Source organism: Leptonychotes weddellii, chromosome 8 (assembly GCF_054177405.1).
Source record: "Leptonychotes weddellii isolate Sample4059 chromosome 8, ASM5417740v2, whole genome shotgun sequence".
NCBI lineage: Eukaryota > Metazoa > Chordata > Mammalia > Carnivora > Phocidae > Leptonychotes > Leptonychotes weddellii.
In genome coordinates, this window is record NC_138376.1 from 72,772,446 (window position 1) to 72,799,706 (window position 27,261).

General features: G+C 41.3%; 1 protein-coding gene across 5 annotated transcripts in view; it reads left to right on the forward strand.

The window, feature by feature from the left end:
• KLHL32 (kelch like family member 32) overlaps positions 1-27,261 on the forward strand; it is a 161,874-nt gene that overhangs the window by 54,664 nt on the left and 79,949 nt on the right. For all 5 annotated transcript variants that reach the window (XR_014147818.1, XM_081828680.1, XM_081828681.1 and 2 more), the window contains exons 3-4: positions 2,061-2,168; positions 25,525-25,623. Coding sequence is in view for 4 of the 5 variants with exons in the window: in XM_081828680.1 (XP_081684806.1) it covers positions 2,061-2,168; positions 25,525-25,623 (207 nt within the window). In the remaining variant the exon portion in view is untranslated. The remainder of the gene's footprint in view (positions 1-2,060; positions 2,169-25,524; positions 25,624-27,261) is intronic.

Consider the following 27,261-nt stretch of genomic DNA (forward strand, 5'->3'; position numbering starts at 1 on the left):
GCTAGTATTTTTAAAATCGTCATTCTGAACTCTAGTTCTGACATCTTACTAATGTCTGTATTGATTAGTCCCTGGTAGTCGTTACTCCTCTTGTTCTTTTTTTTGAGGTGAGTTTTTCTGTCTTGTCATTTTGTCCAGAGGAGAATAGATGAATGAGAGAACAAAATGCTAACAGGGTAAAAACGACCCCAGAAAAAGATACACTAAACAAATCAGAAGAGACCCGAAACCCAGGGGAAAAGAAAGGGAAAGAAAGAAAGAAAAAAAAGAATATGATCAAATATGATCAGGCTGGTAAATAGATCAGTGCCACACACTAGATTTTGGGTGTATTTTGGTCTGTTAGAAGAAACTGCCTCCCAAAATTTTGAAGAAAGAAAAACTTATATATGTACAAAAAATAAGGGTAAATACGATGAAGGGATGGAATATGACTGTAAAGATGAAAATTATAAAAGATTTTATAAAAGGAATTGATAAGATAAGAAGTTGGTTGAAAAAAGAAAGAAGAGAAATTAAAAAAAAAAAAAGAGAGAATGTTATCAGCCAGGAGACTAGAGAAAAGCCATACACTAGAGATTTAGGGTATATTTTTGGTCTTTTAGAAGAAACTGTATCTGACAGTTTTAAAGAGAGAACAACATATATATATATACATATATATATGTGTATATATATGTATATATATATATATATATATATACACACACACTCAAAGAATAAGGTTAACTACAATGAAAGGGTAGAATATGACTCTAAAAATGAAAAATAAAAAAGATTTTAAAAAAAGGAATTGATAAGATGTTGGTTGAAAAAGGGAAAAAGAAAAATTCAAATAAAAATAGAAAAAGAAAAAAATAAAGAACATTTAAAAAATTAACTTTGAAAGAGTAAAAAATCATGGGGGAAAAAAGCCATGAATTCTATGTGCTGTATTCCCCTAGTGCTGGCATTCTCCCGTTCTCATTGATTGGTAAACTTGGTCTTGGCTGGCTGTTCTTGCTGATCTTCTGGGGGAGGGGCCTGTTGCAGTGGTTCTCAAATGTCTCTGCCATTGATGGAATTGCCCCCCCCTTGCCGGGGGCCAGGCTAAGTAACCTGCTCCGGTTTCCTCCTGGGAGCTTTTGTTCCCTGCAAGCTTTCCGTACAGCTTTGGAGATGAGAGTGAAAATGGCAGCCTCCCAGTCTCTGCCCCAGCGGAGCCAAGAACTCGGGGCCCCACTCCTCAGTGAGCTCCCAGAGGAAAGCAATCACTCCCCTCTCCTTGGTCTCTGGCCGTACTCCGTGCTCACCCAGCCTGTGACCGAGCGTTTCTATCTCTGGCACACGATCCGGTTTGCGGGCGTTTCTATCTCTGGCATACGACCCCGTGTGGAGTCTCCAAACCCAGCAGATTCCTGCAGTGTGCTCCGCACTGCTCCTCCCCAGGGGAGGAAGGGGAATCTCCCCGTATCTGCCACTTGTTGGGTCCCTGCTGGAAGAGCAGTGGCCCGACTGTGCCGCTGATCATGGTTTATGGCAACCCCGAGCTGAGAGCCCACTTCTCTGCTCGGTCTTTGCAGCCAGCTTCCCTGCTCTGATACCTGGGAGCTCTGCTGCACTCAGTCACCCCCGGTCTTTCTGTGACCCTGAGGGTCCTGAGACCACACTGTCCCAGCGAGGGTCCCACCCCCACTTAGCCACTGGAGCGACATCCCTCAGCGGAGTAGACTTCTAAAAGTTCTGATTTTGTGCTCCGTGGCTCTATCACTTGCCGGTAGCGGCTGATGGAGGCTCCCCCGCCCCGCAGTCTATCTTCCCGGATATCGCCTTGGATTCACTTCTCCGCACATCCTACCTTCCAGAAAGTGGTCGCTTTTCTGTTCAGGGTTGCTGCTATTCTTTTCTTCAATCTCCTATTGAGTTTATAGGTGTTCAGAATGGTTTGATACCTATCTAGCTGAATTCCTGGGACCAGATAAAATTTAGGTCTCCTACTCCTCCGCCATCTTGCTCCTCCTCTGTTCTCTTGCTTTTTAAGTTGTGTAACTCCCCATCTCTCTCGTTCTCTCCCACCTCAGGCAATGTTCAGTCTCTGTATGGTGGAAAGTGGAGCAGACGAGGTGAATTTACACGGTGTGACCGGCCTTGGCTTGAAGCAGGCCCTGGAGTTTGCATACACGGGCCAGGTATGGTACCACATGTCATCTGAGAGGCTTAACGTTTTAACTGCAGCTAGCCAGAGGGGATTATCCTTGAGGCATGAGATTTAGGTATTTTTCTTGTTATTCATTTTAACGTTTTAAAAAAAAGTTCACATCTCCTTAATTTTATAACTAAAATGATGAAAAGGTAAGTAAAACAATTTGAGTTTAAATATGACCCAGGGAACATAATATTTTAATCTGAGCTCAGTGGCTTGCTGGTATAATTTTAAAACAGCCTAAAGAACCATCTTATGGGAAAGAGTTTGCAAAATAACTTGAATTGTTATTACTGAAGCTCCATTACTTAATCATGGCTTTATTGGCTTAAAAAAAATGTAAAGCTCCAAGAAGTTTTTATAAACTTTTGTTTTTTAATTCCATTTTATTCAACTTAGGTTTAGTGTCTTCTATGCTAAAATAAGGGCCTCTTCTCTTGGCGGGCCCACATCCCAGTGGGGAAAAGAGGCATAGACATAATCACATATCCTCATTGTGTTGGGAAATATAATAGAAGCAGAATACAAGATACAGTGGAGACAAAAAGGAGGATATGGTCAGCTGGGGCCATCAGTACAAACTTTCACAGAGAAGGTGGTATTTGGGTCTTGAAGAATGTTGGGAGCTCACTTTTCTACTAAATTTCCCCTTTAGGGGCTTTTTAAACTATATGATATTGTCCATTTTCTTTTCTAGAGCTAGTAGAGTTTGAGATATGTTTCATAGAGTAATTGAGGCATCTCGGCAGCTGAAATGAAAATAATGGATAGAAAGGAAAAAAACATCCATCAAGTAGCAGGTGCAAAGGGAAATACAAAGGAAATGGATCACAAATTCAGAGTCAGCCCAGCCAGATTTCATGCCTTAGAAAATTCAGGTGGACAGTTATTGTTCAGAGTTGCCAAACCTGATTCCTAGTGAGGTAAATTATGTGTTGGCTGCTTTTTGGTTTATAGATGTAAAGACAGATACCAGCTCTAAATTCTGTCTTGTGTAGATTTCTCTCTTCATGTCTGAAATATGGTCACACCTGCATTTGCCCACCTCTAAAGTACTATTGATAACACATAGCTCCTACTTTGCTGGTGTGCAATGGGAATGAAATAGTAAATGTTGTGTTTTTTTGAAAAAACTACCCACATGAGTAGCTTTTGTATTTAGCTGCATTAACAATGGAATAGTTTCAGCTCAGAAGTTATAAGCTGCAAAACATTTAAATAATTAGTAAACAGAAGGGTGCAAAAATGCTATAGAGGCTGAGGTAAAACTCACATGCAGATATAAACGGCTGTCTTATTGTTTGCCTTGATTGCCCTGTGGTTTCTTTCACAATTATATATATGTAATCCCTGTGGCACAAAGGACTTAGGAAACATGGACTGAAGGGGACTTTTTGAAGGGTAAGAAAACTGCTTGAGAAGTTTGCAGAGGGGCAGCCATATCTCATTGCTTAGGAGTCATATGCTCATATTCCACTTTTATGAGTTAAAAAGAAAGCCAGGAATGCTTAAAAAAAAAAAAAAGAAAAGAAAAGAAAAAAAGCAAGTCCTAGGGCCTGAGCCGGAGTTGTATTTATTCTGTCCAGTGACCCATTCCTGATGTGTATACCCACAGAGCAGCAACAAGCCTGTGGCATTCAGCAGTAACTCATCTGTTCAGATTGTGTCTGGAGGGACAGGAAGTAGGCTGACATTTCATGGAGCATCTTCTGCAAGAGCAAGGGCACTGCCCTAGGTACTTTGTGTGTGCTGTTTGACCTAATCTTCTAGACAGCTCTGAAGAATGCAGTGATCCCATCATGAAGATGACTAGCCCAGGAAGGTGCAGGGAATGACTCAAATCACTCTCCCAGTGTATACTGACTCAGTGAGTCAGGGCCAGTCCTCTTAGCTTCAAATCCATTGTCCCACTGAGGAAAGATTAAGTCATATTTGTTCTACTTTGTTGAAGGAGGCAGGGAAGCATTTGGACACTTTAGAGAGTGAACTCTTTTGATGGTTCTCTCATCCTGGGTGCCTTTGCAGCACTCCGTTCATGAGGGCTCTGAGTTGCTGCACTTGAACTCTATGTATGATAACTCATTGCTGCACAGTGGAAATTGATACATGCTTTCTTGGACAGCATCCATGGTACTTTGCTCTCTTAAACACCAAAATGACTTTATAATAAATCTGTTTTCCCTTGGAGACATGAACACAGATAATGGCAAAAAGTGGAATTGCAGTATGCTTGGGAGATGCAAAAAACCTGCTTTCTCTTACTCTGGAATTGACGTTAGCATTAAGCGAAGACTTTGGCGTATGGAAGCAGGAATAAAAGCATAGTTCTTCAATTTCTTAATTGTTATGTACTCTTGTGGAAACTCACTAATACTCACTAATCTGTTGTCTTTAGCCATGATATAGATTTGTAAAATCAGGGTTAACATTGAACTTACCTACCTCTAGCTATTTCTACTGACAGTTGATTACACCTTTAGTCGGTGGTAGTAAGCATAGTATAAAATATAAGTGTTTTAAATGTCTGAAAATTGTTGCCGTCTTGGGAGAGAAACTGGAATTGGAAGTATTGTGTGGGCGCCATGAGTGAATGTTGCTACGTGTGCGTGTTCCTCCTACATAGTGCTCTAAAGCATAACCTTCTTAAAATTGGTCACAGATTTCATCCAGGAAATTTTAAAGAAAAAGCAGACTTTTCCCCTAATGCTAATGCATCCTCTGAAAGTGCATGCACTTTTCTTAGCAAGGAGTCTATATGGGGCCGAGGAAGCACACACTCTGCCTTCCCACTGATTAGAGACGTGACCTTCCTGTGGGCACACCCTGCTTAGGGCACAGCCTGTGCAGAGGCGGGCATGCATCACGACCCTCATGGGTGTGTTTGCTCAGCCGTAAAGAGCAGAAGCAGCCATGAGGGGCAGAGGAGCCAGGCTACTTCCCAGGTCCTATTCTGGGCTGGCGCCGGGAGCCAGGACAGGAGCAAGTGGTGTGATGTAAACTGTCGCCAGGCAGCTCTGCCTTAGGGAGAACGGGACAGGGTAACCCTAAGAGAACACAAACTCTCACTTAATCTGGTGGGCAAGACTACCCGTTCCCTGGCCTCCCTCAGTCTCCTCACTTTCCAACTCTGGCCAGGAATTCACTCCTATTTCAGACCAGGAAAGAAGAAGGGGAGGAAAGAAAGGATTCTGGTGGAGATGTTGACTGGGAGGAGGATTCCCAGTCCTAACTAGACAAGAGGTCAGCCACTCAGGAGTGAGTAGGTGTTGCTAAGAAAGCCCGGGGGTAGTGATTAGCAGTTAAGACCAAGATCCTTCTAGAAAGAGAAGAGCCCCACTCAGAAGATGGAAGGACTTCTGACCTCGAAGTTCCCGGAATAAGCCTCTAAGACTTTGAGTAACTAAGGACCAAAATAGGAAGCAAATAGAGCTGAGAACCACAATAAAGTTCACTGTTTAGCACTCCAGCTGTGATGATGTTAAGCAAGATAGACTATATGCCAAGTACAGTGCTGAATACCTTCCTTATAGGGGAGCAAGGGCTTAAGCCTAGTTAGCTTCCTCTTCCTTTCCAGAGAACTGTCCTCCTGTTCTGTCCCTTGTAGCCTGATAGAGAGAGAAACTACGCACCAGATGACAGTGACATTTGTAGTCCCCTTTAATATTTGCCGCCTCCAGGTACTGCCAACTTTGTCCACCCTGAACCGCCATGTCACATCTGGCCATCTGAAGAGAAAGGACGCTTTGGTACCTGTGATCCCTTGCTTTTCTCTTCATTATCCAGTAACTCCAGCCTTGGCTCCTCAACACATGGAGGAACCCATCTCTTTGGGACTCCCATCCTAATTACCATCCTCCGATCCAGAGAATGCTTTAGTACAATCTTTACAAGGATATTTTGTGTAACCATTAATATTAACATTTTAAAGTCTTTCTTTGGTGGTGCCTGGGTGGCTCAGTCATTAAGCGCCTGCCTTCGGCTCGGGTCATGATCCCAGGGTCCTGGGATCGAGCCCCGCAATGGGCTCCCTGCTCAGCGGGAAGCCTGCTTCTCCCTCTCCCACTCCCCCTGCTTGTGTTCCCTCTCTCGCTGTGTCTCTCTCTGTCAATTAAATAAATAAAAATCTTTAAAAAAAAATAAGGTCTTTCTTTGGAAATGTAGAAAAGTATGATACTCTTAAGTAAAAAAAAAAAAATTTAGCTGTAATTGTGCTTACAGAATTGGTTATGTAAAAATATTCATGCAATCAGAAATTGTAAACTCGGGGTGCCTGGGTGGCTCAGTCAGTTAAACGTCTGCCTTCGGCTCAGCTCATGGTCCCAGGGTCCTGGGATCAAGTCCTGGATTGATGTCCCTCCTCAGCGGGGAGCCTGCTTCTCCCTTTCCCTCTGCCCTTACCCTCCCCTGCCCCTGCGCTCTCTCCTTCTCCTTCTCTCAAATAAATTCTTATTTTTTTAATAAAAAAAAGGAAATTTAAACTCAAGGAAACTATCCCTTAGTATTCAGCTCTATGCAGTGAAGTTTTTCTTCCTGATTCTTATTTGATTCCTTAATAAGTTCATATTATCTTTTTACATAGCATTGATAAGGCATACACTATAGCATTCCATTTTGATGAATATTGAAACTGTATTTATTCTACATAGCAGAATATTTTTCTCTGTAGACCTGAGCACCAGGCCCAGCAGCAGAGTGACAGGAATTTGAATTGCAACTGCTTTCCATGGGCCATCCCTACAGAGGGATAAATATGTCACTTCACATGGAAAAAGTCCCCATAAAATTTACCTATAAATGTAACCTGGTTGAACTAAATGGTAGCATATGAACAAATCTGGGAGAATTTTTTCTTAAATATGTCTCTGGGGAGCAACATTCAGGCTATTCAGTGGTTTAAATATTTTAGCTGTAAATATGTAGCTTTCTTCACCTGGCAGTGCTTACAGAAGCCTGGCCAGCAAAAGGCCCCTGAGGTACCTTCACTGTGCCCCAGGCTCTAGAGGGCACAGTCTAAAATCCACATTCTAAGGAAGAATATCTGGAATTGTGCAGAAAGTGATCATTTTCTCCTCACCTTAATTCTTGTCAGAGCTGTGCCAGAGTCCATACTGGAAGGTTTGAGAGAGTGAAATGAAGGAAGCTTGAATTTCATCAGTGGCTTTTTGCTTGTTTGGATCTTTTGAAACTCTGCATTATTTGCCCTTGGAGAGATTTTCTCTTTTATCAGTGGGTCATTGAAACAAACACACAAGCAGATATGTCCACTTACTATTTTGGGGTGAAGATGTTCCATATTCCCACTCATGGTTTCTCGAAAGTACCAACTAACTTGATTGACAAGAACCATATGCCAAGTGGAATTTTTATGGCTTCCCAAGATGTCAAGTAAAGCAATAAATGTTGACATGTTTTGGTGGTCAAAAGTGGGAAGGACAGGTTGGAGACCTAATCACTTATTGTGAAAAAAGGAGAAGTGAGATTTTAGAAGTCCAGGTCCTGACTGACCCCCAGAAGCCTACTTTTCTCAGCTGAGGACCCAAGAACCCAAGGACTCACAGGGCCTGAAGCCTGTCTGTTCTTCAAGGCGAACAGTTGATTCAGACAAAGGGAAGTCACATGGGAGGACCTCCTCCCTGTAGAGCAGGGAGGAGGTCCTCCCATGCTCTAATTAACAGTCTCTACTTCACGCCAGCCTGTTCTATATTAAATTTATGTGTGCTGTCTGCTCAGAATGTACTCAGGTGTAGTTTATACTGCAGGAATTATAAAGCCGTTTACTCAGCATAGCAACGTCTAAAGTATCTCTGTGAAGAAGTGTAACTGTGGCCACACCTCTGAGATCTGCTTTCATTTGGTAATAAAGCTGATACTTTGATTTTTTTTTTTTTTTTTTTTTACATTTCCTGACTTTTCTCTAATAATTTCCAAGTTTGGGGTTTCTGAGTTGTCTTATAGGCATTCTCCAAAAACAGAATGACTCCCTCCCCTATGCAAAATTGGATTCAGTTGTCGAGACTGGTAATACCACACGCATACCAAGAGGATGCAAAAAGGTTTATTACTCACACAGTGAGGCTTTCTGGGGAGAGCAGGGTGGCTCCCAAGCAGGTCCAAAAATGGCTTCAGAGGGCAAGTAGGGGGAGATTGGCTTGACTTTTCCTGTGGTTAGGGGAGGGAGCTGGAGGATTCTTCACATAGGCAGGGGCTTGTGTGGTTTGAACTTCCTGCCAGCACCAAGGGAAAGAGCACTCAGTCTTTCTCGTACTTTTTCCCAGGTGTGGGAAAAGCAGGGAGGAGGGAGTGCTGGGGCTCGAAAGCTGTTAGCAGGCAAACATCAAAAATGGAGTCAGACCTCAATTACATTAGTCTAGCATTCTACTTGAGTGATAGTCACATTTTAGGCACAGGTATTTTCCTTTGAAATATTGTGTAACTCAATCACTTAGGAAAACAAAATGTGTTTAAACAATATGCTAATAGCATTTGTGATCTTTCTCAGAATTCATTCTGTGCTGAGGAACCCATCGTGGGCCACGGTGGGTGCTTGAGCTCATGGTGTACAGGACATGCATACTGGTAACGTGATGAGGGTCTCTGGGTATCTGAGATAGCATTAGATGATAAGAATGAGTGTGGTCCCTCTGTGTTTTAACCTTATCTTTATTTATTTATAAAACTCCATTCAAGTGAGCTGTATTTGTTGCCTCTCTTTCTTCTACTCTCCTTCCAAGGTCTCTACTTCCCACCCCCACCCTATTGCCAGTATAGGGAATAGGAAGAGAAGTATTTTCTGTATGCTTGTGATATGGTTCTGTTGTCATAGTGGGGGCAATAAACAATCAGTCCTTTTCTAGCTAGTGTCCTCCAAAGTAGAATTGGCTAACATCCAGCAACTTAAAATAGCAGGTCAACCCACTTAGTTAATTCAGGGTAGATTTTGTACTTCTGTGCACTTACTTCTTTTGAATGTTTTAGCAGAAAGTATCACGGCCAGATACTTTATATTTTATGGTATGCATCTGGAATTTTTTCCTTTGCTATGGTGGGTGAGCAGTAATCCTTATTTTATAATATTTCTAGGCAGAAATCAAAGCAGGATTTCTAAACAGTGCTCTTTCTTGATCATTAGAATTTCTGAGTGTTGGCTACTTCCCAAATTATTCCCTAAGGAAATCCTGACCCTTCCTTAGGTGCTTCATCAAATCACCTCTGAGTGGAGGGAGGTTAACAGTTTATTTAAGGGAGAAACTTGATTAGCTTATTAATTTTCATAAGAAGTTATCAGCCTATTGATGGCTTTTTAAAGTACATAAGCTTTTCCCCTGATTCAACAAAAGAGAATAATAGCACTCCAGCGTCAGCCTGTTTTCTGGGACAGCTCTCACTAAAAGTTCATTTGGGAGAAATTATATACATAATGGATTTGCAGAAGATACACAGTCTGTCTGTCAGGCTTGGTGATTCTCAGCCTCATCTATCAGGCCTTAATATAAAAAGGCAACATTGAATGTTTTAGGTTATCCTGAAATGAAATTCTTAGATATTATAACTTGCCCACATAAATTACTTTAACATCAATAAGAAACCTTAACATATATGATGAATAAACAGAAGGAGAGAAAGTGTAATAAAAATAATATATATTTCACTATATACATGCTGGGGCAGAACTCTTTAGGAAACATATTGAAACCATTTTCTAAAATAGTAAAATTCCATAAAAAACAGAATAGGGGGTGCCTGGGTGGCTCAGTCGGTTAAGCGTCTGCCTTCGGCTCAGGTCATGGTCCCAGGGTCCTGGGATGGAGCCCTGTCTTAGGCTCCCTGCTCAGCCCTGCTCAGTGAGAACCCTGCTTCTTCCCTCTGCTCTTCCCTGCCCCGCTCATACTCTCTCTCAAATAAATAAATGGAATCTTAAAAAAAATAGTTATAAGGATATAAAAACATATGTATATATATACCTCCTCTCCTGACTTCATATTTTTTGTTTCCTATTTTCTCTTAGCTTGAGTTATGTTCTTAATTTTTAAATGCTTGTATTGATGCCTCAGATCCATCTCAAAATGAGATATCATATAAGTAAATAAATAGGGTAAATAAAGAGATTTGGGACCTCTGAACGCCTTTGAAATCCCAGAGGTGCTGTAATGTTATTTGTAGGCATGAATAAAGTGGTGCTACACCCGATTAGTTCTGCCTTTGAAAATGAAGTGTCTCCAAATTCCCAGGTTGTTCCATAAATAAACCATTCTGCTTGCTTTCTAAATTTTGTTCCATCCTTGTTTTCAGCACTAAAAATAGGACATATCATTTTTCATCTTTGAAAATAAAAAAAAAATCACCCAAACGTTTACACAAACATAAATAAGAATGAAAGTGAAAAACAATATTCAATCAAATTCTAAACACCCAAATTCTAATTTACTTATACATTATATCTTGTCTTTCTGTTTTGTTTTGTTTTGTTTTTTTTTCCTGGCCTTTACCCATATGCCTAAGTAGTTTTGTGGGTTTTTTTTTTTAAGATTTTTTTAAAAAATTTATTTATTTGACAGAGAGAGACACAGCGAGAGAGGGAACACAAGCAAGGGGGAGTGGGAGAGGGAGAGGGAGAAGCAGGCTCCCCGCAGAGCAGGAAGCCCGATGTGGGGCTCGATCCCAGGACCCTGGGATCATGACCTGAGCCAAAGGCAGCCGCTTAACTGACTGAGCCCCAGACACTTAACCGACTGAGCCACCCAGGCGCCCCGGGTTTTTTTTTTTTTTTTAAACATTTTATTTATTTATTTGATAGAGAGTATAAGCAGGGGGAGCAGCCGAAGCAGACTCCCCACTGAGCAGGGAGCCCAACGTGGGGCTAGATCCAGAACCCCGGGATCATGACCTGAGCTGAAGGCAGATGCTTAACCAACTGAGCCACCCAGGCACCCTGATATGCCTAAGTAGTTTTGTATAAATTTCTGTGACTATAATTTACTTAATTTCTTCTCTGGAATTAAAGTATATTTATCCATAGTATTATAAATTCAGTTTCTTTCTTGGAGTTAAAGGTACATTTATCCATAAGTGCTGTCTTATTGTAATCTAATTTTTTCTTTCATTTGGATTATTTTATTTTATTTGTTTATTTATTTATTTATTTATTTTGAGAGAGAGAGAGCGAGCACTCTTTTTTTTTTTTTGAAGATTTTATTTATTTATTTGAGAGAGCGAGAGCATGAGCGGGGGAGGGTCAGAGGGAGAAGCAGACTCCCTGCCGAGCAGGGAGCCTGATGTGGGACTCGATCCCAGGACTCCAGGATCATGACCTGAGCCGAAGGCAGTCACTTAACCAACTGAGCCACCCAGGCGCCCCCGAGAGCGAGCACTCTTGAGAGCAGGGGTGGGAGGAGTAGAGGGAGAGAGAAAGAATCCTAAACAGGCTTCATGCCCAACACGGGGCCTGACCTTGACTCAGGGCTCCATCTCACAACCCGAGATCATGACCTGAACCAAAATCAAGAGTCCAGAGCTTAACAGATTGAGCCACCCAGGCACCCCGCATTTGGATTATTTTAAATAAATTGATAGACCTGGAATTACTTGATCAAGAGGAGGAATGTATTTTTTGTCAGCATTGCCTTATGAGGGAGTTCTACAATAGCTGCTGTTGGACAATGAGCTTTTTAAAGTTTTTTCCTTAAAATAGAATTCTTGAGCCCTCTGCTGGAAGCATTTAGTATTTGTATGAAGTAGTAGTATATGGGAGTTTTACAATTCCAATGTAAGGTTTTTTTAAAAGAAAACAACCTGGTAGCAAAAATATATGGTCTTTGTGGTTGATTTCAAGATAAAAAACAACTGGCCAAACAAAAGTTTTAAGAAAATTTATATTACAAGTAGGTATTCCATTTGAATAGAATAATGATGCAGACATTCAGATGAAGGACTGATTTGAATACATCGAATGCCCTCAGTTAATTTGTGAGTATTTTATTTCATTTGTATACTTCATAAAAAAAATCCACTTATAGTTTATTCTCAAACTGAGAACCACTAACTCATCAAATACTTAATGAGCACCTACTTGTTAAAAATTTACTAGGTGTTAGGGATGCACTGAAGTAAAAGAAATACACAGTGAGTGCTTTCTCAGAGTGGATTGAATAGTGGTTGGAAATGCCAGATCAACATACCACTGCATTTATTGGAAATGGATTATTAGGGGCCTGAATTATTTGTGTATGGAGCATAGTGAAGTACCTAAGGATGTTTGATGCTCCAAAAGTTATACTAGTTCTGATAGGAGAATGAATAATTGAGGCTTAGTACTTGGTAGAGTACTGCCGAAAAAATAACAGATTAATTTGTATTTTACTTTGAAGGGGGAAAAAATATATGGTAATTGAATAGATCTAGGCCCTGAAAAATCAATCGTAGCCATGCCTGGATCTGTCAGGGTAGAAACGATTTGGCAGAGCCCAAAGAATATAGCCACTGACCTTAGAGGGAACCAAGCCTGATTCCAGCATGTGACAATTTTAGAGAATTATCCATTGCATCCCACTATAAGTATCAACTCTGTGGTGGTTGCTGGGAAAAGTTACCATTTTCACTTCAAAATCCATGATTCCAAATCTCAGATGGATACTCATCCTTGCCAGCAGTGCTAATTGGTTTCCAAGTAAATTTCTTTTTTCCTCTTCCTGGTAATTTTCTCATTTCTTCTCTCTTCTCAAACCCTGCCCCCTACCCCCATTACCCTACCTCTAGTACACATAGAAAACTCACCTTCTGTTGTACAGATAGATGCAGACAGGGAGATCTGCATCTTTTCACCATCAAATCCCCAATCCCCTGTTTCTGTGCACTTGTTCTATGTATTCCTATCGTTTATGTTGGAAGAGTTACCCTGTCAAAAGTTAATCTCTCCATGTAAGCTCTGGATTGTACTCCCTCTGATCCTCTCAGGCTTCACTCCCCAAATCCTCATTTCTTTCTCTTCTGTCATCACTTTCTCCTTCTCCACTGGAACATTCTCACCAGCATATAAACATGCTCTATTGCTCATGTTTCAAAACCCCTTTCTTGTTCTTATATTCCCCTTCAGCCACCACTTATTTCTCTACTTGTCTTCACAGCAGAACTATGAAAAAAGTTGCATGAACTTACACTTACTCATTTTCACTCACTCTTCCACTCATGAAGAGTGGAAACTTCCAACATTCTACTGAAATTGTTTTTGACAGTCCCAGATATTACCAAGTCCATTAAATAATGTCACCATGACCTCTCAGCTTCATTCAATGCAGCCAACCTGGGTCTCCATGGAAGTCTTTTCTCTCCGGGTTTCTGTGACACCACACTCTGTGGGCTCTTACTATGTGCCCCTCAGGTTCCCTTCCCATCATTCCTTTCCAGATGTCTTTGCTTGCTCCTTCCCTTCTAAAGGCTCTGAATTAATTCCTCATGTGTCAAGAACCTCCTGTTTCATCTAACTAGCTTCCTTTGTGATGTCATCTGGAGCCATGTTATTTTGTACAATATTATGCTATTGACTCCCAGCCCCTATTTATACTCCAGATCAGGGATTGGAAAACTTTCTCTGTATAGGGTCGGATAGTAGAGAATTAGTCTTTGCAAGCCGTAAAGCACTGTTGCAACTACTCAACCCTGTGTTGTAGCATGAAAACAGCCAGAGACAAATATGTAAATAAATGAGCTACGTTCCAGTAAATGGAATGACTGATATTTAAATTTCATATCTTTCACATCACGTAGTATATCATAGGCATGCTTCGTTTTATTGTGCTTCGCTTTGTTGCACTTTGTAGATACTGTTTTTTTAAATATTTTATTTATTTATTTATTAGAGAGAGACGTACATGTACATGAGTGGGGGGAGGGGCAGAGGGAGAGAGAGATCCTCAAGCAGACTCCATGCTGAGTGTGGAGCCCGATGTGGGTCCCGATCCCATGACTTGAGATCATGACCTGAGCTGAAATCAAGAGTCGAATGGGCTCAAATGACTGAGCCACCCAGGGACCCCTACAGACTGTGGTGTTTTTTTTTTACCAATTGAAAGTTTGTGGGAAGTCTGTGTCCAGCAAGTCTCTTGGTGCCATTTTCCGAATAGTATTTGCTTACTTTGTGTCTCTGTGTCACATTTTGATAATTCTTGTAACATTCCATACTTTTTCATGATTATTGTATTTGTTATGGTGATCTGTGATCAGTGATCTTTGTTGTTACAATTGTAATTGTTTTGGGGTGTCATGAACCACACCCATATAATACCACAAACTTCATTGATAAATGTTGTATGTGTTCTGACTGTTCCACTGACTGGCCATTCCCTCTGTCTCTCTTCTCTTTGGGTCTCTTTCTATTGAAATTAATCCAGTTAATCTCCCTATGCTCTAAGTGTTCAGGTGACAGGAAGAATCGCAAGCTAGACATAATTAATCTTAGTGAGTAAGGCATGTTGAAAACCAAGACAGGCCAAAAGCTAGGCCTCTTGCACCAAACGATTAGCCAAGTTGTGAATTTCCTCTTGAAGGAAATTAAAAGTGCTACTCCAGTCACAATACATGAATGATAAGAAAGCAAAATGACCTAATTGCTGATACGGAGAAGATTTTAGTGGTCTGGAGAAATGATCAGACCAGCTACAACATTCCCTTAAGCCAAAGCCTACTCCAGAGCAAGATCTTAACTCTCTTCAATTCTGTGAAGGTGGAGAGAAGTGAGGAAGTTCAAAGCTAGCAGGGGTTGGTTCAAGAGGTTGGAGGAAAGAAGCTGTCTTCCTAACATCGAAGTGCAAGGTGAAGCAGTAAGTACTGATGTAGAAGCTGCAACAAGTTCTCCAGAATATCTAGCTTAGATAATTCATGAAGGTGGAAACACCAAACAACAGATATTCAATGTAGACAAAACAGTCTTGTGCCATCTAGGACTTTCATAGCTAGAGAGGAGAAGTCAGTGCCTGGCTTTAAGGCTTCGAAGAACAGGCTGACTCTCTTGTCAGGGGCTAATGCAGCTGGTGACCTTACATTGAAGCCAGTGTTCACTGACCATTCTGAAAATCCCAGGGCCCTTCAGAATGATGCTAAATCTACTCTTCCTGTGCTCAGCAACTGGAACAAGAAAGGCTGGATGACAGCACGTCTGTTTGCAACACAATTTCCCGAATATTTTAAGCCCACTGTTGAGATGTAATGCCCAGAAAAAAAGATTCCTTTCAAAATATGACTGCTCATTGACAATGCACCTGGTCACCCCAAGAGCTCCTCCAGTGCAGATGTGCAGTGAGATTAATGTTTGCATGCCTCCTAACACAACATCTAATCATGTTTATTAGAAAAAATTAAATTAAATTTTTAAAAATGCAAGTAAAATTTTTTTTCTTAAACTGTTTTTAGCTCAAGGTCATATAAAAATATGTGATCGGAAGATTTGGTATGGGGCTTGTAGTTTGCCAACTAGACTGATGCCTTTCTGTCGACTTGATAACTCCATTCAGATGACTAATAAGCATCATAAACTTAACATATATCCCCAAATGGAACTCTCGATTCTTCCGCCAGACCTGTTTCTTCCTTTGTTTTACTCTAGTCAGCGGTCACTCTGCAAGTCCACCTGGTTGGCTCAAACATAGACTCTGAGTACCACGCAATGAGGGAAATTGTTTGTCTTGTTGTCATAGCCTCAGTCCCTGGAAAGGTGCATGGAATACTGTAGACACTCAGAAAAGGTTTGCTAATTGAATGGGTGAATTCCTTTGCCCTCAGTTTCTTCATTTGCCTCATGGGGATATTTACCTTGCAGGAGTGAGGAGCGGGGAAGGGTGTAAGAAGGAAAGAAAACCTATGAAATTACCCCACAAGGGTACATAGTAGGTACATAGTAGGCAGTGTGTAAACACTGGAAATAGGGAGTTGTTATCTATGAAGTAGATTTATTTGTTCATGGAATTGACAACAACAGTAATTAAAAAAGCAGCTACTTTTTTTTTTTTTTTTAATTCTTCTAAAACATGCCAGGTGTTAGTTTGAAAATTGTACCTGGGTTATCTCATTTTATCCTTATGTAGACTTTATGCAGGTAGGTAGTGGTCATCTCCTGTTTTTTATATAACAGTGCTAAAAACAAACGTGTCAATGACTTAACCCACATTCCTACAATGGACCCCACGGCCATATTATGCCTCCATTCTTTATAAGCAAATACAAGGGATTTCCCAAATTAAATTGGATATTAATGATATTTTTCAGGGGAAAAAATATTTCACAGCTTCCTTCCATGAAATTAGGCATTCCCAGGCAAGTGCTTCTCCGGCATTCTGTGCCCACCACTGTCTTAGCATGAATCACCCCACAGTGTAATCATTTTGTCAGGCTCTTTGTTTTTACTTGTGTTTGAGCACCTAGCAGTGACAAAGGGGTAGCCAACTATAAAGAAACAATGGAATCAGCCCTATTCATTCTTTCAGAGGCCTAACCATTTTCGGACATCAGTAGTTTTAAGTAATGTTTCTTTCTTGTTTGGTCGTATTAGCATTGTAAGAAACTAGCTCTGTATGGGGAAGCCCAGCTTCACTAATAAAGCTCTGTGGGATGAAACCTCCCATGTTCATCACACTTGAAAGAGCACTGGTTATAAAAGTAAGTCTTAATAATTAATTTGGCTTTTCTTATGACCTGTAATGACTTTCATGTTTCATTATATTTAATTGTTGGGACTGCTTCTTTCTCTTAGAAACTACCAAAAATTTGTTCTACTTTTTCAAATAATTAGGCCATATTTTTCTAGGTAATGTAAGTATGTATAATTTAGCTTTACATTTTATTAAATAATGTATTTTGTTAATTTAAACATAATGAAGAAAACTATGTTGGAATTGACTATCTGACAGAACTATTGATCTCAGAGCTTTGAAATGGCCAGGATCAAGCTAATGGAGAAGGGGCCAAAAAAAAAGGGGGGGAGGGGCCTTGTTCATACAATATAAAAGGACCAACTCTTTTCATATGAAGAATTATTTCACAGATTCAATGAAATGAATTGTCTCCAGCCAAGTACTCTGACAGCCCTCTGTGCCTACCACTCTTAGCATTAATTGTACCACAGCTTAATGATTGCATTTGATTTTTTTTCTTCTGTCTCTACTCGAGCACCTAGCTGGAGTATGTCATCCATCATCCTGCTGCATGTCCTAGAATAAGAAAGGAAGAACCAGTTCTAGCAGCATCGATAGATGGGGACATCCTCAAAATTGTATTAATGGTCATACGTGAAATTTTTGCAAGGGAGGGCAGAATGTAGTTTCTCTGGGAATATAGTATTAGTGTCCTTACCTATTCTCAGATTTCTTCTTGGTATCTTAGAGAAGGTTATGCTTCTGTAACCTGTCTGGAACCTGAGAAATTTCAAATGAACCAAATGAGGATGTGTAAACGTGTGAAGAAAAATAATAGAATCTCAAAGTGATGTCCACACTTTTTTTTACTAGGATATTTTTATTATTTTTTACCTCTGTGGTTTATAACATTCTTTAAAAATATCAGGAAAATCCAATCTGTTTTCCCTTTTTTCATATTCTAATACATGGAAAAGTTGATTTTTTTTCAAATAAATTTAAGTTAAATTAGTATTTTTAAAGGTTGATATTGAGCTCTTTTAAAAATGTGTGTAAGTGTACTAGTATGTCTGGAAGAAAGCCACGTGACAAAATTTGTATCTTAAAGAATCAGTAATCAAATCACAGATTCATTCTATACCTCACCCAACCCAAAGGTTACCTTTATATAAACATATTATTACAACTGTTATTGAAATGTCTTTTGTGTCCTTTTATTTAACTCCTTCAATTAGATAATCCTTGATAAGGATTAGCATGTGACCAGGCTCCTCCGTAGAGGCTTTTGACATCTTTTCACATTTTCCTCAGGAACTGTATTTTTCAAGCCTGCGAATTTCTTTAGTAAGTAAATCCAGAGTGCTCTTGTAGCATGTTCACCAGCAATGAACATGAAAGAGGATGGACCAAGGTGCCGTAGGTAAAACTAAGGGACACACACATAACCCACTCAGGGCAAAAACACTAGGTTGCATGAGAAAGACCCAAATAATAGTTGGCATTTATCGCTGATTTACCATAAATAGATTCTGTGCTAAGAGTCATGACCTGCACTCTGGTTGCCTACACAGTATCTGTTCCCTCTTTTTTCTTTATAGAAAATAACAATTTGATTTGGCACAATAGTGCATGTAACTGTAAAAATTCGATTTCCCAGGTTCTTTTCCAGCTACGGGTTTGGTTTTTGCCCTCTCTTTTCTTTATGCTTTGAATGCAAATGCAATGCCTGGAGGTATAGTAGCCACTTTGTGACCATGAAACCATGGGCTAAGATTGGCCAAATAGGAAAATACAAGAAGTCTGGTTTGTTGGCACTCCAAGCCGCCTAATCCATTTTGTGAGAAAAGTAAGTCCCATACTTGTTTAAAGCCATTTTGTTGACATATAGCCATACACAGTTGTAATGATACATATGCATTTTCTCAGTCCTTAAGACCATCTTTTGATATAAATATTATTTTCATTGTATAGATGAGGACACTGAGGCATGTAGAATTGAATGGTTTTCCTGATCTCATTCTGCCAGCAAGTATCGGAGCCAGGATTTGAAATCAGGCAGTGTGACCTAGATCCCATGGACTTAGTTCACTATGCATCTATGGTAGTTGGGAGTCCAGGAGATTAATCCCAGGTGGAGGTTGGGGTGAGGGAAGATCTTGCAAAGCTTTGTATAGGTAATGAACTTAGAGTTACATCTTGAATGAGTAGGATTTTGAAATAGGGAGACTGAAGAAGTCAGGAGGGCATTCAAGGAGAAAAGAGTACTGCTTCAGTGTGGAGAGCAGTGGGCTTTGGTTTTAGTAAAGGGACCAAAGGTTGCACAATTGGAAATAAGTTTTAAAAAGTAGGTTGTGTGGGCACCTGGGTGGCTCAGTTGGTTAAGCACCTGCCTTCAGCTTGGGTCATGATCTCAGGGTCCAGGGATCAAGTCCCGCATCGGGCTCCCTGCTCAGCACGGAGTCCCCTTCTCCCTCTGCCCTTCCCCCTTGCTGGTGATCTCTCTCTCTCTCTCTCTCAAATAAATAAAAAAATATTTTTTAAAAAAGTAGGTTGTGGCCATATCATGATAGTTTCTTAATACAAGGACACAAATTTTGAGCTATATCCAGAAATTGGGGAGGTATGGTTTATGGAGAGCTACTGAATTCTAAACAGTATTCCTCAGATGGAGCACTTCAACAAAAATTTATGAACATTTCCCCCAAATAATAGAGACATTTAGAAAGTAGAATTCGTATGTTTTATTATCCTTACTTGAATTATTTTGTTCATTCTCAAAAATAAACTTAAGGTGTCAGCAATAGGGCTACAATACCGGAGTAATTTAGAAAATAATTTTGCTTTAAACATAGGCGCCACCTGGTGGATAGGAAATCCTTAGTCTAACGGCTTTGAAACAAAATCTAAATTGATGGCAGTTTCTCATAGCTAGAACTTATGATTCATATTCTGTCTATAAGAAGTCTCTTGAAAAGCTTTATGTAAATGATTTTATTTATGTGTCTTAAATATTTGATCATTTGAAAGTTATTTGCATAGTTGTATTCAATTTACGTGATGATTTAGACGTTCAAAATTGTAGTAATTTGCCATTTCACTATACTATACAGGAAAAAAAAAACAAAGAAACAAAGCATGAAAGCAAGAAAAATGTGCTCATTTGTTCTTATCAATAGTATTAAGCCTATCTAATTTGCAGTTGTAGCAATGCTAGCCAGAGTCCTTATGCTTCTGTGTGCACAGTTATATGTTTGGTGGAGATCTTAATTGTCTGGCTTTCACATGCTCAACTCCTTCAGGCTACCCCATCTACACATCTAGAAGTAAGTGACTTAAAAGTCTCGTAAGGAAGAAATGAAGAAGAAAGATTTGAAGAACCGAGATACAAAATTTCCTAAAGATGCTAACACATCAGTTCATAAGGCGGGAAAAAAGGTCACACTGAGGGGCATCTGGGGTGGTTCAGTCCGTTAAGCATCTGACTCTTGATTTTGGCTTGGGTCATGGTCTCAGGGTCGTGAGATTGAGCCCCGCGTCAGGCTCCACGCTGGGTGTGGAGCCTGCTTAAGATTCTCTCTTCTCTCTCTCTCTCCCTCTTCTTCTCTCTCTCTCTCTCAAAAAAAAAGGGAAAAAAATAAAAGGTCATGCTGAGACTTGCCATGGTTATTAAAGGCAGTCCCTACCAGTAGCTAATCCAAGAAGCAAGTTAAAAGTTAGAGAGAAAATAAAGAGAAGAAAAAGAACAAGAAGACAGAATTAAGAGGGTGGATGCTTGGTGATGTGGGAGGAGGAGTGAAGAAGGAAACCCCGGGACCCACTGGGGATTGTGCGCTGCGTCAGGCTGACTCCACCCTCCCAGAGCCTGGCTGGGTGAGTCTGGGCTGAGGGGGATCGCCCATCTCATCATGCTTCCTCCACTCTCCTCTTTCAGTTTTGTGGCCCCATGTCCTGCCTGAGGGTATTGGGACCAGGAGTCCCAATCTCATTCCAGTTTGGAGGGCTTTCATTAGAGATTGTGCAAATTCAGCTCTCTGCTTCCAACGCTGCTTAGATTAGTGGCTGGGGGACACATCTGGACTGAGTTTTCAAGAGTGCCTCCTTCCAGGGGGCCAACTGGACAAACCTCATGACTGAATGCTGAGGTAAGAACTCTCACTGGTATCTTTAGAGACCACCACCCTCTGCTGCAGCTGCGGCTTTCACTTCTATTAAAAGTTTGTCAGACCACCCATGTCTCCCTGACCATAGCCGCTAATGAGTTCTTATCCCCAGTTGATCAAAACGAGGACTGAGTCTCAGCATTTGGGGTAGGAGCCAGATGTGGACCTTAGTTCATGTGATCTAGCTTGCCACCAACTGCTGGAGAGGTTCCAGAATGAGATCGTCACCTCCCCAGCCAGCACTGTCCGGCTCCCCTCTTTCCAGGTCAGCATCCTGTATTCTGCCCTCCAGATGTCAGGTGTGAGTGGGTGACAGGGAGAAAATATTCCATCCACATGACCTGTCAACAAGAGGCATTCACACCCCCCACCAAGACTGCATCAAAATTCCTTCGTCCAATCTGAAGAAGCCCCATCTCTGCTTCCACCCAAGCAGGTGAGCGACGTGGCCCTTCCCGTCGGTGGTCCTCAGTGACCCTTCCTCCCATCTGTCCTGCTTGGAGTGCCGGACCAGATGTTGATGGGTACATGATTCTGAAAGGCCTAAATGTAACCAGCATGTGCTTTGCAGCACTTAAACTTAGCCGCCTTAGTTTTCCTCCGCAAATGGGTGAGTTTGCGATCCCCTCCTTCTGCAGAAGGCTATTTTCGGCCAGTTCTTCCAGGCGGGTGATGGGCGCATTCACCGTACTGGAAACTGTGAGGAGATCAAACCTTTCTTTGTATTCCTGCCCAAACACAAATTCTCTGGAAGAATATAGTAGAACAACCAGTCACCAAAGATAACAGAGCTCAATCTGAAAGACTCCAGTGCAAGCAGGGCTTTGCCAACACTCGTTCTGTTTCCATAAGTGAGACCCAGCTGTCCTGGTATGGTTTGCTTTTTGTTTGTTTGGTTTCTCTCTCCCTTTGTCTCTCCCTCTCTCTTTTTTTTTCTTTCCAAACTATGTCCTTTCAGTGCACTTAGGGATTTCCTGTGCCAAAGCATCTTCTAGAAAAACTTATGTTATAATGAGAGAAGAAAAAACTACAGAACAAAAAACAAGAAACAAAGGCAAAAACAATCCTGGTCCGGGTATCTCCTGCGAGGGTTTCCCGGAGTGAGCCCACCGGACGTGTTACACATGCTCTGGAATATTCATCTTCTCTGTCTGTGGTATGTGTCTTTGTGTTTGGCATTACCGAGCCTTGGAGGTTATCGTGAATGCCAGTTGTGTGAAGTAAGCGCAACTGACAGGATTTAAAGGCTCAGACTAACCTTTCTAATCCATCTAGTCCCTGTTCTGTGCCTTAGGCCATGCCTCTTCTGCAAGAATATACTACATCCTTGCTTCTGTGAGGGGAGCTGCAGTAATTTCCTGAATGTCAGTCAAAGCCTCTCTCCTTGAGGAGCCAGAGAAATTCAGATTTCTCCTTCTGACTAGATGGGAAAGGAGCTATAAAGAATTTTGCAAATGAGATGAGTGTAGGTATTTTTGCCACACGTGCTTAACTTTTTCACTTCGTTAGTAGTTCAGAATGTAATTTATATAGGGGCACCTGGGTGGCTCAGTCGGTTAAGCATCATGTGCCTTTGGCTCAGGTCATGATCCCGGGGTCCCGGGATCGAGCCCCGCATCAGGCTCCCTGCTCAGCGGGGAGCCTGCTTTCCCCTCTGCCTGCCACTTCCCCTGCTTGTGCTCTCTCTCTCTGACAAATAAATGAATAAAAATCTTAAATATATATATATATAATTTATAATCCCTTTCCTAATCAATGAAAGTAATTCTGAATTTGAAAAATCCATCTAGAGATAAATTAATTCACCAATAATTTATTAGAATCAATTCATCATTATGGAGTGAAAGCTATGTGTTGGGCATTATTCTGCGTGCTGGGGGTATAGGATAGGCCAAGTCCCTGCCCTCCTGAATCTTCTATCCTGTGGGTGGAGAAACAGAAAATAATCACATAGATCAATATGTACAATGTCGAGAGGTGGTAAGTACTAGGAAGAATAAAGCAAAGAAAGGAGATAGGGAATGAGGGTGATGGGGAGTGAGGTACTGTTTTACCGAGGATGGCCAGACAAGGCCTCTCAGGTAAGAGGATATCTGAGCAGCGGTTTGAGCAGAGGACATGAATGAGTGAGCCATGCTGGTATCTTGAGGAAGAGTGACCCAGGCAGAGAAAATAGCAGCTAGTTGTAGACACGAAGGTGCTCAGGGTATTCACAGAAACTTTTATGTTACAGTGAAGATTGGATTTCTTTTCAATGAGATACAAAGTCCCTGGAGAGGTCTGCATAAGAGAGTGACATAATTTCACTGATGCCTTTAAAAGATCATTTCGATTGGTATTATTAAAAACACTATGAGGGGGTGGACGAGAAAGCAGTTAGACCAGTTAGGAGGCGATTCTAGGAAGACTGTGGCATAAACAAGCATGATGGTGATGAGGGTAGTACTGAGTGGTGATTGGATTCTGAAACTATTTGGAAGATAGAGCCAGTAGAGGTTGCTGATGATTGCTGATGTGAGGTATAAGGAGAACAAGAGGAGTCAGGAATTGTCTGGGGTTGTAGCCTCAACAACCAGCAGTTGCTGTTTGCTGAGATGGTAGGATTGGGATAAGAGCAGGTTTGGTGGTTGGTAGAGAGGATCAAGAGATCAGTTTGGGGCATGTTCAGTTAGAGCTGCCCATTGATATCCAAGTGGAGATAGGCAGTTGGAAATAAAAGTCTGGAGTTCAAAGGTGAGGTTGAGGCTAAAGAAAAAAAACCTGAGTGTAATGAGTAGTATAGGTAGTTTTAAAGTCATGGGATTCCATGAGATCATCTGTGGGATGAGTGGAGAGAGGAAAGGAGAGATCTGGGGACTGAGTTCTGGATGTCCCCAAAGCTTACCAGTTGGGAAGGAGATGGAGAGGGAGTGGTTAGTGAAGTAGAAGAAGCCATGAGAGGGAGTGCTATCACAGAGGCAAGGGAAGAGATTGTTCCAGCAGGAGGGACATCGACTTTGCTAACTGCTATTGGCTTGAGTAAGATTAAATGTTGAGAAATGGCTATTGGATTTGGCCATCGGATTTGGAGGTCATTGGTGACCTTGATGAGAACATTTTTAGAGGAACATTAAGAACAAAACTCAATAGGAGTGGGTTCCAGGGAGAACAGAGTAGAGCAAGTAGTGGTGTTTTATGTGGACAACTTTCCTGAGGAACTTTGCTGTGAAGGAGGGCATGGAAGGAGCTCTGGGGTCAAGGGAGGGGATTTTTATTTCTTAAGATAGGAGCTGTCAAGGAATATTTTTATGCTGATGGGAGTTATCAAGAGGAGAAAGAGAACAGATAACGCTGTGGTAAGTGAGGGGACAATTGCTGGCAGAAGGGTTGAGATCTCCTGCACAAATGGAGTGTTGGGTAAAGCCAAATGTACTGATAGAAATATGGGTAGATGGCTTGGTAGATTTGGTGGTGGGAGGCTTTAGAAGATCATGGGGTTAGAGTAAGGAGAGAAAGGAGGAGGGGGAGGCTTGAGGAGAAAGGAGTATAAGGGAAGAAGTAGAGTGAATTGATCACACCAGGGTTTCTCAGGCTTCCCTGTGCACCAGAACCACCAGGGGCCTTGTTATAACACTCGTTGCTGGGCCTCACCCGGAAAGTTTCCGATTCATTTAGATCTGGGGAGACATCCAAGAATTTGCAATTGTGACAGATTCCCAGGTGCTGCTGCTGCTGCTGGTCCCGAGACTGGACTTTGGGAACCACTGGGCTTGGAGCTGGGTTGGGACGGCAGAGCATCCCTGAAGGCCTCCCTGTGCCTGGCAGTCATGTGTGTAGAGGGAATCCAATCAGCGTGGTCTTGTGTTTTTCTGCAGCCCCGTTTGGTGGCTCAGGAGCTGGCAACCGTAGGCACAAAGTTGGACTTCACCAGAAAAAAATGCACAACTGATACGACTGGTGTATTTGGGAAGCTCCACTTCTCTTGATGTCCTTGTAGTCTGAAAATGCTTTTTCTACATCTTCCATTTGAAATAGAAGGGAGTGGAGAATCTGAGATGGAGAAAAAAGAGAAACCAAAGTTTGTGGTGAAGTTTACTGTTGTAGGACTTAGAAATAAAATGGAGTAGTGGCGCCTCTGGTCTCCTATTGAAAGGGGAAACATAAGCCCCCTTTTCCTAAAATATCTGCTAACCATGCTGTTTCTGTGATCTACAAAATTGTGAAATATACTTTGAAAAATAAAATCTGGTTCTTCTGGATTTTCTAAGATTACTTCCATCACACGCAGAATTTGGAGACTATTATATTATTCTTTGCAAATGTTCATGTCCCCCAGCAAAAAATAAGCGGTTAAGTGCAGAGCCTTACACGCAGGAAGTGAGTTCTGGAAGTGACAACTCAGCTATTTGAGTGAGGGCCACAGCTCCATCAGAACAGAAAAAAAAAAAGAACTGACTTCCATAATAAAGTACCGTATTAATTCACATCTCATATGTTAAGCAGCAATTTAAATGTAGTGGATTTGCATATTAAGCATTAGTTTTTGAGTTACTGATAGTTTTCTTTTTATTAAAAAACAAAACAGATTTTGTTGGAGCCGGGCGTGATCCAGGATGTGCTAGCTGCTGGCAGTCACCTACAGCTGTTGGAGCTTCTCAATTTATGTTCCCACTATCTCATCCAGGTATGTGAGCTTGCGTCCTGCTACTGAGCCCTTCCTATCCCTTCACCCTGCAGTCATTAGCTGTACCTGCTGCTCCCCGACCTGTGCCTAGACAGGAATAATGGAAGTAGGGGAGATGTGGCTTGCGATGGTAGAATCTCTCCAGGACATGGGCCGAGAGGCTCCCAAGGGGGCAGCTGCAGCTCTCTTGTCCTGTCCCAGGACCCCCAACCCAACCTCCCTGCCCACCCCAGGTCCTCGCTGCCCTGGGGCAGCAGAGTAACTCAGTGACCACGCTCCTGGTTTATTGCTGGGGCCCCGGAAGTTGACACTGGGAAGGATCTTCATTTGAAGCAATGTTGTCTGGCTGCAGGAATAACAGTCCCAAATGCACAAAAAAGTTGGATAGTCACTGAAGATTTCAGCAACAGTAGCTAATATATCACAGTCATATATAATGAAGTACCACATGAACTTTTCATGCAAAAAGTGCTGGAAAAGGGGTAAGTGATCTGTGCATTCTTCCCCTGGTTTGCTGGGACGATCAGGAAGGGCTCTGGGAGGGGGAGGAAGAGAAAACGCCCATCCTCTGAGCACCAATGTTTCACGGTCAGTCCTCCTAACATCTTTGCACATTTTTATAGGTGAAAAGTCAGAGATTTAAAAGGTACCCAGCTTGCCTGAGGTGATAGAGCTGGTGAGTGATAGGCCTCTCTGATTCCGAAGACCATTTTTTCTTCTTGGATAAAAACTTTCTCATTCATTAGGAAGACACAGGACGTCTTAGGCAGACAGTATGGCTGTGAGGCTTTTATTTTAAGGAGTTAAGTACTGATTCCCTGTATTGGGAGCCTCTTATTTCCTCCACTGGCATGACTTTTTACTTGTATTTGTTACAACATTATAACAACAGTGAAAATACATTTTTAACAATGACAAATCCATACAATTTAATTTTACTATCCTTGTGCATATGACATATTAGTAAGTATAAAAATCCTATTTGTTTTCCTGCCCCATTATTTTATTTTCTTCCTTGTCATTTTCTCTAATTCTAAATAGAGCCATATTATTGACTTCTGTCACTCAGTAGGTCGTTTCTCAAGCTCTTTCTCATGTATCATGTTATTTCGTCTTCCTGGCAACCTTGGAAAATAAGAACCAATGCTTCCCTGCGAGATAGTATGAGGAGCGTCAGTCACATTCACCTGAGGAGCAGTTCAAACACAGTATATGAAAGTTGTATCATTATCTCTGCACATTTAATCTAATAGTAAATGTTTAACTATTATCATCTGATTTTCCTTTGTTTTCCCCTCAATATTGTTGGGTGGTATGGGAGAGCTGTTTTTAATCCCTTTCTGCAAGTAGCAAATGGAAATAACAAAGAAAGGTTACAAGACTTCAGAGGTGTGTGTTTGACTTGTGAAATTGAAATTACTTTTATTTGACATTTTTACATCAAATATTGCAACTTGAGCCTTCAGCATCATCACCTAATTCACTTTTTCCATGGCAGGTAATATTCAATGATGTATGTTGCCAAACGTTTGGTTATAGTGCTCGTTATCGTGATTCATGTTAAAATGGTGTGTATTTACAGGTGTGTGTGTGTGTGTGTGTGTTTACCTACACCTATAATTTCTATAAACAAGAATT